The sequence below is a fragment of the Antechinus flavipes genome, chromosome 2 (genome assembly GCF_016432865.1).
Source record: "Antechinus flavipes isolate AdamAnt ecotype Samford, QLD, Australia chromosome 2, AdamAnt_v2, whole genome shotgun sequence".
In the NCBI taxonomy this organism is placed as follows: domain Eukaryota; kingdom Metazoa; phylum Chordata; class Mammalia; order Dasyuromorphia; family Dasyuridae; genus Antechinus; species Antechinus flavipes.
Window position 1 is genome coordinate 384,135,235 of NC_067399.1, and position 13,743 is coordinate 384,148,977.

At 34.0% G+C, this 13,743-nt stretch overlaps 1 protein-coding gene across 1 annotated transcript in view; it reads right to left on the minus strand.

The window, feature by feature from the left end:
• The window catches only part of C2H14orf132 (chromosome 2 C14orf132 homolog), a 65,763-nt gene extending 52,631 nt beyond the window's left edge, over positions 1 to 13,132 (minus strand). The window contains exon 1 of the mRNA XM_051978430.1: positions 12,832 to 13,132. Within this exon, the coding sequence (XP_051834390.1) occupies positions 12,832 to 12,858 (27 nt within the window). The 5' untranslated portion in view covers positions 12,859 to 13,132. The remainder of the gene's footprint in view (positions 1 to 12,831) is intronic.
• Positions 13,133 to 13,743: the final 611 nt, after the last annotated feature.

Sequence of the window (13,743 nt, forward strand, 5' to 3'; positions counted from 1 at the left end):
AAATCACTTGCATGCCTTGCAAAAATATAAAAACAAACAAGAGAACCTGTAAGAAATGAAGCAAGAAATAAGTAAAATTATAAGTGAAATAAGAGCCTTGTTGGAAAGAATTAGGAGAACAGAAGTGGAATAGTTATCCAAATATCAAATTCCAAGAAAATTAGATTGAACTAAACAAATATATGATTTCATGAGACAATAACAAACATTAGAGCAAAATCAAAAAGACTGAAAAAGTAGATGAAAATGTTAGCCATATGCTATGAAAATAACTGATTGAGCAAAAATGACAAGGAAAGATAATTAAGTAATCTCATATATACTATATATGTATCTACATTGCATTCTCTTTGCCTTTATTCCTTATACACACACACACACACATATATATATTTGTCTTTTTTTAGAATGTAAACTCCTTGAGATTAGGAATTGTTTCTTTTTTATTAAATGTATCCCCAACAACTAGCACATTGCAAACACTGAACAAATGTTTATTTACTGATTGAATTAGAACTAGAAATGTTAACTAGAGTAACAGGATAAGAAAAAAGAAATTGAGATAATAAACATAAATGAAGAAAAAATGTATATCACTTTGCTGATGATATATATGATGCTCCTAGTAGAGAATCCTACTCATTCAAATTAAAAAAATAAACTCTGAAATAGTTCATAACATCAGTAAAATAGCAATATATAAAACAAACCTTCATAAATTATCAACTTTTTGTATATTACAAACAAAACTCATCACAAAGACAAAAATTCCAAAGAAACTATATAGCATTGCAAAAAGCAGTTCTCAAAGTACAGTCTTGTGCCCTTAAAACCCCAATTTGACCCAAAGTCATAACTATTTTTACTAAAATATTTTAACTTCTGATATGGTAAAAATCAATAGATATAACCCATATAAACAAAAACTCTTGGGGGGTGGGGTGGGAGGGTAATGCTTTTTTAAAATATAGCTTTTTATTTTTCTAAATATATGCAAAAATAGTTTTCAACATTCATATAAGCAAAACCTTGTGTTCCAAATTTTTCTCCCTCCCTCTCCCTTATCCCCTAGACAGTAAGCATTCTAATATAGATTAACATGTGCAATTCTTCTAAACATAATTCCACATTTATTGTGTTGTGCAAGAAAAATCAGATCAAAAGGGGAAAAAATATGGGAAAAAAAGAAAAAAAGAACAAGAAAACAACAAAAAAGATGAAAATACTATGTTTTGATCCACATTCAGTCTCCATAGATCTCTCTCTGGATGCAAATGGCTCTTTCCAGCACAAGTCTATTAGAAATTGCCTTGAATCACTTCATTGTTGAAAAGGGTCAGGTCAATCACAGTTGATCATCACATAATAGTTTTGGTCTCAATTCTCTTTTATATTTATACTTAAAAATTATTAGCCCTTTAATTTCAAAAAAGTCTGCAAAGACTTATATGAACTGGTGCTAAGTGAAGTGAGTAGAACTAAGAGACTTGAGAACAAAACTATTGTGGAACCCTCCCTTCTCTTCCCCCACAAGAAATAGAATATATGAATATAGATTCTAAATACTCTTTATACTAAATACTAAGTACTCAGATTTAAATAATTAGGTAAACTAATTGTTCATGGTTAAGCTATGCCAATATAATAAAAAATAATATAACTTACTTAATAAATGTCAAAATTAACAAAGAGTCACTTTGTTAAAGTAGGAGAAAAGTAATAAAGAGGAACAAAAAAGTGGTAATAATAGTAATAATAAAGAAAGAAAATAGTAATAATAAAAAGTGGAAAGGAAGTTGCTTTAATTTTAAGCAGATCTCAAGTAAACTACCTATAAGTAATCATAAAAATTATTTGACATTGGTTTAAAAATTAAGAAATAGATTACTGAAATAGATTGCGTACTCTATACAGAAGCAAAAGAATGTAGTAGAATATTATTCAATAAAGCCCAAAGACCTCAACTATTGGGCAAAGACTCACTAGCCTCCCCCCCAACAAAATTAGAAGAAAACTGGATATTAGTCTGACAGAAGTGAGATTAAGACCAGTATTTCACCTTATGTATAATAATAAACTTCAAGTGGATATGTGATGTAGATTTAAAAAGTCATCTCACAAACAAAATAGAGGTTACAAAATAACTTTTGTAGCTATGGATAAAACTTTGACCAAACAAATGGTAGAGATAAGCATTGAAAACAAAAATGACATAAAATGGAAAATTTTTTCCACAAATAAAATCAATGTAGTTGGAATTAGAAGAAAAACATTTAACTGTGAAAAAATCTTTGCAGCAAATTTCTCTGATAAAGATTCAATATTTATGTTTTATAAAGCACTAATTCAAATATCTAAGAATGGATACCATTTCCTACTAGATAAATGGACATGAATAGACATGGAAAATCTAAATGATCAATAACCATATAAAATATGCTCCAAATCATTTATAATGTTTAAAGGTGCAAATGAAAACCACTCACTTTCCATTTTTCACCTGTCATATTGGCAAAGCTGATTGAAAAGGAAAATGACAGTTGAAGAGGTTATGGGAAAATTGATGTGCTAATGAACTTTTTTGGTGGAGCTGTGAATTTCTCTAGCCATTTTGGAAAGCAATTTAGAACTATGCCCTAAAATGCCATTACTAGATATTTTGAAACTCTTTGAAAAGGAGCATAGGGAGAGGGGAAAGATTCAAAAATAGTTACAGCAGCTCTTTTTTTTTTTTTTTTCCTAATTGTAAAGAACTGGGAAAAAAGGCAGTGAACTAGAGAATGGATGAACAAATCATAGTATATAACTGTAACAAAATGAAATGAGAATGAAATATTCTTGTACCATAAGACATGAAGAAAGGAATGTTCTGAGGGAAATCTGATATATGAATTGAAGCAGAATGAAATGAGTAGAGCCAGAACACTTTATACAGTAGAAACAACACTTGAAAGGAAAAAACAACTTGGAAATAACTTAGATAAATTAAATGGCTACTCACAATTTTCAAGGATTCATAATGAAGCATGTAACTTGTTCCTAATAAAAATGCAGGAGAAATACCTATTTGCACCAATCAACTCTGTGATATCTTTTTTGCTTGACTATGCTTATTGGTTACAAAGATTGTGTTTTTTTTTTAATTGGAGAGAGAAACTAATTGATAATGTTGCTAGAAAAAAAAAGAAAAGAAAGAAAAGATGGTCACCAAAGCATTTTCTTAATTTACAGAAGAGAGCAGAAGGATGCTCAGAGGGAAATATGGACAACCAGAACTGTTTTGAAAGAAATATTGAATTTATTTTACACTTAAAAATCAAGCTGTTGGTAATAGAAGTGTGTAGTTTTATGTATAATTTGTTCTAATTTATGTATTGAAATGTTCTTTTTGTCATTTGTTAAATTTAGAATATAGGAGACACAAATGATATAATTAAGAAAACTTTTAGCTCTTAATGGGAGACTTTCTAAATATATGAGTAATTAATTTGTATAAAATTCAAGAAGTATTTATTAAATGCTTCCATGTATACTGGTGTAATATCTTTGGGACCCAGCTTTACTTTGCCTTCAAGAACTCAGTTGTTAAATTTTTAAAGTGAAGATTTACATCTCAGCAGTCAGCATTCATTACAAATAGGGGCTTGAATTATTGTTCTGTTAAATGTCTAAATTTAAGAAAATGTTAATAATTCATATTAAACTCAAAATTGTGTAGACATTTTTCCCATTTAAAAAATATTTACCAGTGTACTTTGTATTGCTCTATAAACACTAAGTATAGCAGAAGTACAATAGAAGGCTAAGGAAATGAAGTCATTATCACATTGCAAGTTTGATGACTGAAGGATAATGATAATAGTAATAACAGCAATAGGTACTTATATTTGCAAAGCTCTTTTTATCTCATTTGAGCTTTATAACACACCTGAATAAGACTCAATCCTCACCCTTATGGAGACTAAAATCCATTAGAAAGCAATTCTTGGATGATACAAAGCTACTAATATTAAGCTAATTAATGAAATGGCATTTTTCTTCATTTGCATTATATGCCTAAGTCTGTATGCTACTTAGCAGTAATGGTTTTGTCTAATACTTTCATATCTTTAAAGCACAGACTAAGCAGAAGGTAGGTGTTCAGTAAGCATTTGTCTATTAGTTGATTTCATATGGCTCCTTTACTGAGAGTCAATTTTTGTCAAATTAAAATGAACAATTTTGTATAAGGTTTTGAAAATCAACTCTAAGGTGGAGAGGGGCCGGGGACAGCTAGGTGGCACAGTGCATAGAGCACCAGCCTTGAAGTCAGGAAGATCTGAGTTCAAATCTGGTCTTAGACACTTAACACTTCCTAGCTGTATGACCCTGGGCAAGTTACTTAATCCCAATTGTTTTAGGAAAAAAAAAAAAAAGGAAGAAGAAAAAAGAAAAAAAAAAAGAAAGAATATATAGGGAAAGCTAGGTGGTACAGTGGATAGAGCACCAACTCTGAAGTCAGGAGAACCTGAGTTCAAATCTGGCCTCAGACACTTAACACTTCCTAGCTGTGTGACCCTGGGCAAGTCACTTAACTTCAATTGCCTCAGTGAAAAAAAGAAAGAAAGAGTGAGAAAGAGAAAGAAAGAAAGGAATGAAGGAAAGAAGAAAGGAAAGAAGGAAAAAAGAAAGAGAGAAAAAGAAAGCTAATCAATTTTAAGGTTGTTTAGATAAACTCACCATCAGTCCCTCCCTTTAAATGGGTGTACATTACATTTATACTTAATGCTAAATTTTAATTAAGTGCCAAAATAGTAAATATTTTAAAGTGCAAAAAGATATGTTACTGGTTCAAAACTATGTTTTAAAAAGACAATGAGTATGCAAATGATTATTCTAGCTAAACAATATTATTGCCTAGACAAAAACATTCTGTCACAGCAATCTGGGGAGAGGCAGTGATGGAAGTTATCAGAGGACAACTGCATGGCTTTACATTTAGGATTTTAGAATGATTCCATAAGCAATCACAAAAATGTCACAGAATCCAAAGGGACATTAGAAATAATCTACATCAATTACTTCATTTGTATACAGAAACTCATGTTCAGAGTGAAGAAATAACTTGTCCATCTTGACACAGCAATTATCTTAGTGATAGAGCTGGGATTTGAACCACAGGTCTCTTGACATCTGTTATCTGGAATATGAATTATATTTATTCTGTTTGACCTCAAAGGGTAGAATTAGGAAGAATAGATTAAGAGATAGATTTCACATCTATTACAGAATAAATTTCTAACCAGAATTGTCCAGAAGGGAAGTAGTATTCCATTAAAAGGTTATGAGTTCTTCCTATCAGTTGAGTTCTTCTATAGTTTTCATAGATACCCTGCCCTTTTTTCAAATCTGATCATGTCACTCCTATAAGAAACCTTTCTCAGTCCTACTTAATTTTATTGGATGGATGGAAATATGAGATTATTCCCAATTTATTCTTGTACATATCTTGTTTGTATGTAATTGTTTCCAAATTGTTTCCTCTATCAGGTCCATAAGAACACAGTTTTTGTTTGTTTTTCTTTGTAGTTACATTGCTGAATATGATGTATAGCACATGATAAGTGATTTAAAATTCTAATTGACTAATTGCCCTACTCAATGAACTTCAGAAGCCTTTGTTTCTTTTAGGGTTTTTAAATGTTCTTCACATTATGTTCTCAACTTATCTCTTCAGGCTGAGACTGGATTATTTTCTGATCCTTTACATAGATGGTCTTCCATATATGGACTATATTCCTTCCCTACCACTGCAGCAATACTTAAAAAAAAATCCAGCCCAAATTCTGTAATCTATAAAAGGATTTTCCTGATTCCCACTCCTACCCAAAGTATTTGTTCTCTCCTTTTTTTGAAATTATTTTTGAGCTATTATTTTTTAAAATTAGGTTGTGTCTAAACAATGCTAAAGACATGACCAATTGTGAAAAATTGATTGAGATGTTTCATTATGATGTCCAAATTTATAACTTAAAACTAGTTTAACCCAGTAATTAGGAGAAGCAGTATGATTTCTTTGTGTTAACCAATAATCCCATAATAACTAAATTTTCATTTTCGCATGCCCTTGTATCTCTGATTTATAACTGGTACTCTATTAAAGTTGTTAGACATGCTCAGCATATAAAAAAGAAATTACTTTTTGTACATTTGATGCTCACTCATCTATGTATGTTAAATTTACTCCAATAGATTATGAACCCCTAGAAGTATGGGAACATTTAATTTCCATTTAAATAAATGTTTATCTTGTTGCATTAGCAGCAGAACAAGAAACCCAGCTCTCCTGGCTCCCACTTTAGGGTTTCACTATCCACCCAGGTCACAAATTAAGTAATGTTCAGTTAAACTGGCTCAAACTAATTGCTCTATTGAATGGTTTTATATTTTTATTTTTCATCTGGAATATATTTTACAAAAATATTTTTGGGAAGCAAGCAGACCTAACAGGGTGACTTATGAAAATAGGCTTCTTATACTATTTGTGGGATATGTTGGAAGTTGTAATGATTTAAATGAGATGTTGTTTGGCATATAGGAAAGAAAAGGCTTCTAATTTTCAGTTCCAGATTCATTTGCCTATAACCAAAAGCATTATTGTTTACTATTTCCATCCACTCATCTAATATTACATTAAATAGCTACTATATTAAAGGTTCTATGCTCTAGCATGAAGAGTAACAAGGATAAATGATTCTCAATCTCTGACATAAGGAAGTTTTGAGATTACTATGGTGATAATACACAAACAAAAAATGCCTATACCTGCATAATGTTATATTCACAGGATGAAAAATACAAAGAAAATATTGTAAAGATCTAAAGAAGGAAAAGACTACTCCTTTTTCCTCCCTGACTATCTCTTCTTTAGTTGGACCAATCAAATTGTTACACAAGGGTCTACATTCTGGAGAAACTTTGCTTAGAAGCTTTGATATCTTAATTTGAGGACTGTTTCCTGATCCCCTATTTCAGGAAAGCTCCAACCATGTTTCGTTTTGCTATTTTTCTATCCCTTTCTATCATTTCTTCCATCGTTATACCAACTTCTTTGCTAATTACTTGTACCTTTCTTCATCCTCTTCTCTTTCCAATTCTTTAAGTATGATCAAAATCAACTCTGCCTTATGTCAATTTATTCTCTTATTATCCCACTCACCATTCTGTAACTTTTCACATCAAAGTTCTCCCTCTCTAGCTAATACTCCTTAAATAACTCCTGTATATGTTTTCCCCTCCATTGGAATGTGGGAGGGCAGAAAGTCTTTTTCATTTCTTCTTCTTCTTCTTCTTCTTCTTCTTTTTTTTTTTTTTTGTAACTCCAATGCTTACCATGATATTTGGTATATATTAAGCTCTAAACAAGCTTATTCTTTTGTTTATTTCTGGATCAGGGATAGGAAGGTATAATGGAAAGCTTCCTGGAAGGGGTAGTATTTTAGTTGAGTCTTAAGGATGATTAAGTTTCCACAGGTAATGATAAGAATGAGGACATTCTAGAAAAAGAACAAAACATGAGCATATTAAGGAAGCAAAGATGGAATCCTATTCAGCAGATTTTATATAACTTGCAAAACAAAGGAAAATATGGGTTATGAGACCAGTCTTTTGGATAGAATAACAGATGTACTCTGCTGAGAGCATATTTAACAGCACTGTAAGTCATAACGCAACCAACTAAGAGAAGGGAAACAAAGAAAGCCTCAAGAAGAATCACAGAACTAGAGAAGGTTATAGGTAGAAGGAAGTTTAGGATCATAAAACCATAGAAAATCAGATCTGCTGAAATTCATGTACTCTCTGTCTTTGCTCCTGCAAAAGGAAAATTGAATGGTCACCTGTGGATTAGTAATACACTCTTGATTATCCAGACAAAAAAAGGCATTCTTTCCTAGCCACCACTTTGCAGTGTTATTTGTCCCCTTTATTAGAATTCAAACATGTTGAAGATGAGCTTTTGTATTTATATCTGCAGCATACTGCACAATGCTTGGTGCATAGTAAATGTTTAATAAAAGCATTTTCATTCATCCATTCATTATTCAGCTAATCTAAAAACTCTCAACTTGCAAATGAAAAAAATGAGCCCCAGAGTGATAAATGACTTACCCAATGTGGCTCTGCTTTCAAGGGGCTTAACACTGCTGATAAGGCAGAGTTTATATTCACAAACTTCTTATAAACAACCAATCTAAGAAACCTGCTATTTTCTTCTCCCTATTTATTCCTTTGTCCAAAATAGTTCCCCAACTCTCATGTTCTCTTATGTTTTTTCCAGGATTGTGTTAAAGTAGAAATTAAGCAATCACTTGTTAACAGAGGAAATTATTGTTTTTTTTTTTTTAAATTCAAGTATAATCCTGTAGTCAACTAAATCATATAGAAAGTAAAAACTTGACTGCAAGAAGGACTGGACAGGATTTCTTTAACAGGATTAGATTTTGTTAATATTTATAAAATTATTTTTCTTGGATGAGTATTCAATTAGGATGCAGGCTATCAAAGGTGGGAAACTCAGACCATTGCTGCCTCTCAACCTTATGCCCCACTAATAGTATTTTAGAAGTGGAAGGGACCTCTCATTTTATACATGAGGAACCTACAGAATGATGGGAACATGCTGGATTTTGAGCCAGGGAGATATGTATTCAAACCTTGCCTCTAATATTTACTATATGACTCTGGATAAGTCTTCTTATCTACAATATAGGGATTACTCATACTTGTTTTATCTATCTCATGATCCTGTTAAATTATTGTTTTAGTTATCAATTTCACTTTATTCCAGGAGAAAGCCTGAACAATTTGAAGCAATTTGTAAATATTTGTTATGTAAGACCATTAAAACTTAAAAAAAGAAAAGAAAACATGCATCATCATATGGAGGGAAGAGCATAGGAGTAGGAATCAGAAAACCTCAATTCTAGTGCTTTTGTGTCAATTAAATAGCTATCAAACATAGGAGCAATTACTCTTTTTAAGCCTTCACTCTTGTCTGTAAAATGGAAAAATAATTCTTTCCTCGCCTCTCTTCTAGGGTTGTTGTATAAGGGGTAAATGAGATGATGCATGTGCTGTGCAATGCTTTTGTCTGGATTTCACATCCCAATCTTTACAAAGAAAATAATTATTCAACTTCTCTCTATTCCTCTCTGCCTATTCAACTCCTACTCCTTGTTCTCCCAGTTTCAGACCCAAGTTGTCCATGAATCCTCTCCTCATTACCTAGTGCTGCCACTTGCATTGAGCAGCAAAGAGCTCATGAGATTTTTTTTCACCTTTTGTCTCCATATCTTTGCAGATTTCTCCTCATGCCTAAAAAAAAAAATTCAGAATCACCTACACCTCTTAGACTCCCATCTCTTTCAAAGCTGTGCCATTTCTTATATGAGACTTTTCCTGCTTCTCCAGTAGTACCAACCTTCCCTTTCCTGCCAAAATTATATTTTCCTTTATCTATATCTTGAATTTATGATAAATGTAAATTTTGTCTCCTCCCACTAGAATATAAATTTCTGGAGGAAAATTATTTCATTTTTGTCTTTATATCCTCAAAACTTAGACAATGTCAACCTAGAGCAGATGCTTAATAAATATTTATTTATTAATTGAAGGCAGAAACCAAATCTGATACTTCTCTAAGATTCTCCCAATACAATGCCAACCCATGAAACCTCATTTTTCCAAGTTTTGAGTTGATATACAGTTTCATTGTGGGTTATGACATCAACATGTGTTTTGAAAACAAGATTATTTTGTAAAGTTGCCATAGCAACTTCCATTGCTATTGCCATCCTCAAGGATTTTGGTAATCAATTTATCTTGTCACCAAGGAAATATCAGCTGTTTGTGATATGATAGAGACTAAAGAGAAACAAAGAGGCAGTAATTGTCTCTCTTCTCCATGGGAAAATACACTAAAGGTTTTACAGTGAAAAAGTACCTTACTACTTTTAGAATTATTGCCTTTTAAAATTATTTCCCATTTAGGAAATAAAAACTAAGAATTTAAGTAGGTCAACAAACTGTGCTTTAGAGCAATTGGGAAGATGAAATCCTTGCAAAAGAGTTGGGATTTCTTTGAAGGTTTCAGCCCTTGAGGGAAGACAGCAAACTCTAGGATGCTCTGTTTGACTTATTAATAATTTAATGCAAATAGTTTTTACTTTTTTTGTTTTCAGAGAAAAGCAAAAATAATTAAGTAAAATTTTTCCATATTTGCTTCAACCAACGTCATTTATTGTTAGAAAGACAACTTTAAAATTGCTTAACATTCCAAGTGGAACAGGTCATTGATTCTAAGCATTTGTGGGATATTGAGGAAGTCTTTTCATTTCAATAAAAAATACATAATCATACATGATTCTGGTTAGAAGAACACTAGATTTAGACCTACATTTGAATCTTGATCCTGATACTTATTGTCAATATGACTTTGTGTAAATCATTTGGACCTCAATTTTCTTATTAGTAAAATGGGGATAATGATTGCACTTAGTTCTCAGGTTTGTTATGAGGATAAAATCAAATATTTGTAGAGTACTTTGCAATCCTTAAGGCTCTGCATAAATGAGAATTACTATCATTATTATTATTGCAGGATGGGATCATCTCCAAGGAAAAACAATCTAGAGGAATATAGGCAGGCTCATCACTAGAAAATTGACCACAAGGTGATTTTTTTTTTTTTTTTTTTTGGTCAAAGCAGCTGTCAAAGATCATCTACCAAGCTACAGAGAGATTGTGCTCTTTGTTAGGAAAGGAAGTGCTTATATAGAGAAACCATTAATTGTTAGAATCACTTTAAGTTTTTACTATGAAAATGACACTGAGGAACATGAAGACAAAGAAATATTCAGCATGATCTCTGTCTTCAAAATTCTTCTAATTCTATTTAGAAGAATACTGTATGATATAGCTCATTAGATTAAAATACTTATCAAGTGCCTATCATGCTCAGAGCATTATTTGAGGAAAACATCATATAGAAAAGGCACCACGATTTCCTCGATATTACTAATTTCTAAGATTAGATGAAAGAAAATAAGCCTCTCACCAATTAAGCCAATTTTCAGAATCTTGTTAAAAGGGGAAAGATTGTTTTTCCATCCTGTTCATCATAAGCATATGATCTGATTTCCCTGCTGCCCTGGTTAAATACATTCATCTTTCAAACAACAAAGGTAGTTGTAAGGGTGGGGCTGGAATTCATTCTCACTTTGAATTATTCAAAAAGAATCAGTGTCTTTTTAAAGACACCATGCAAGTGCACTTTAGACCATGAAGACTGACGAAGCAACATGTACAGAGTACTAAAGTCATGCCCCTCATGAAACAAAACTGGAGGCCCTTAACTCCAGGAGACTGGGGGAGTAGAGATGGCTGCCAGCTAGTGATATTTGCAACAGAGCCTTTTACCATTTTGTTTGTATAAGTTCACCCAGGTCTTCTATTATTATACATGCTTTCTTGAAATGGAAATTTATTGTTACATATTTTGGATCCTTCCTGATGTTCTACTAGGTACATAATGCTGGTTTTTTAAAAAAAATTTCTCTCTTTTTGTTTTTCTTTTTCTATTTTGTTTTTTCTTAAATTGTACTTAGTTCTAAATAAGTATTTCTTGAAAAGTTCACCCAGAAAAAAAAAGAAAAGAAAAGTTCATCAAGAGACCAAGGCCATACCAGATACCTGAAAACCCTATCTACTTATTCAAAGAAAAGGAGAGCTACAAGAGCAGGTGCCCATATATCTCAGCAATTTTTGACAATTCTTTCTATCTTATTATTACCATATTACCTTGCAAGAATAGTTTGTTTGGATTATGCTGGACGTTCATATCCATTTCATCCTTGTCATAACCCTGTGGATCAGGGCAGACATTATTATTATTCACATTTGGCAGATGGGGAAAGTGAAAAATGATTTCCCTGACACTAGGAAATGAAGAGAGCATGGAGAAATGAAGATCTAAGTGCATGAACTCTGCCTTTAACTCAGGAGTTCTTAATTTGAGATCCATGAACTTAAAATAATAACAATAACTGCATTTTAACATGTTTGGCTCCTCTTGTAATCCTATATATTCTATTTTACACATTTAAGACCTCAAGAAGGGGTCCATAAACTTCTAGGACACAAAAAGATTGAGCCCTTGCTTTAAGACACAGCAAAATACCCACCCTTCTTTCTAGTCCAGAACTTAAGCTTGTTCCCTAATTGAAGAGCCCTTCCAGATGGGTGCAGAGTCTCTTCCTCTTTTTTCCCCCCCTTCGGGGGGCGCCGAGGAAGGGCGGAGAAAGGGAGACACGGTTACGCACAGTTGAGGCCCGATGGTCACACCCAGGTGCCACAAGAGTCCTGCCTGACTACTCTCACAGGTTAGAGTCAGTCTGTTCTGACTTCCTCACTCTCCAGCTTTGGCCTCTCTTCTGGTGTGAGAGAGAACAAAGAAAAGGAAGGAATAAAGGTCCTAGACAGAGGCACCTAGCGCTTGTCTGACTGTCTCAACCCCCAGCTTGCTGGTCAGAGGAGTTAGTACTGAGGTGATAAACTAGACAGGCTTGCGATGGATAAGGGTGTTTTCTTTTGTTATGGGTTGTTTTTTTTTAAAGCTTTGCTAGCCACCAGGTCGGAGTGGAGGGGAAGGAAGACAGGAAAAAGGGGGACACCACGCCAAAACAGGGGTTCCTCTACATGCTGCGAAAACAAGAGGGGAGGAGACGGCGAGTGAAAGGGGGTTCCAGGGTCTGTGGATGTCCCACCTTCGGGGATCGAAAAGGGTCCCATTACCTGGGCTGCCATAAATGAGAGATCCATGCTGTTGCTTCGGCTTGTCTGGCTGCAGTTTTCGCTGTCCTCTCCGCCGCCGCCGCCGCCTTCACCGCTACCTTCGCCGCTGTTGCTGCTGCTGCTAGCCTGGAGGTGCGGAGTAGGAGGTGGTGGCTAACTCAGCTCTTGTCCCGTGTGATGGCTTCGTTCTCACCGGTCCCCGCAGCTTGGTGAGGTTGGTCCAGGAGTCCCGTGCGCCTCCCGGACTCTGGCAGCGAGACTGCTGGTCGTCTGGCAGAGCGGAGGCTGAGGGTACCCCTGGAGAAAGCGGACTGGCTCCCGTCCTACCACGTGATCATCTCCTATCGAGCTATTCACTTGCAGCCTCTGGCTTGGCCCTGGCCAAAAGGCGGACTCAGCCCAGCCCAGCCTTTCTGATACTCTTTGGGATCTTCCAGATGTCCTGTGCACGGTTCTCCATGCCCCCACGGCCAGGCCAACTGTTCTAGCTCCAGATCAAAGAGCCAAACAGGTTTTAACATAAAAGAGACGATAGTTTACGGTGACAGAACATAAACTCCTGTTTATAGAGGCTGTTTATCAAGGCTCTTGACAGTCTGACTCCAAATTGCCTTGCTGTTTTCTTTCACTTTCCTACCTGCCCACTAGCATTATTACAAAATCCAGTGTTGCACATTTTAGAAATGAGCCTTTTCCCTTGTTCTTATGTAACACTTTGTTCATACTTCTCTTATGCACTTGAGTTCCATTTTGTCTCCTCCTATTAAAATCCAAACTACTTGAAACCAAAAACCATCTTTCTTTGCTTTTTTATTTTATCCTCAACCTTAGCACGGTGCTTGGCACATATTCATATTTATTAATGCTTAATAAGTGCTTTTATTCATTCATAAAGGGCTTCCTATGTTCAAA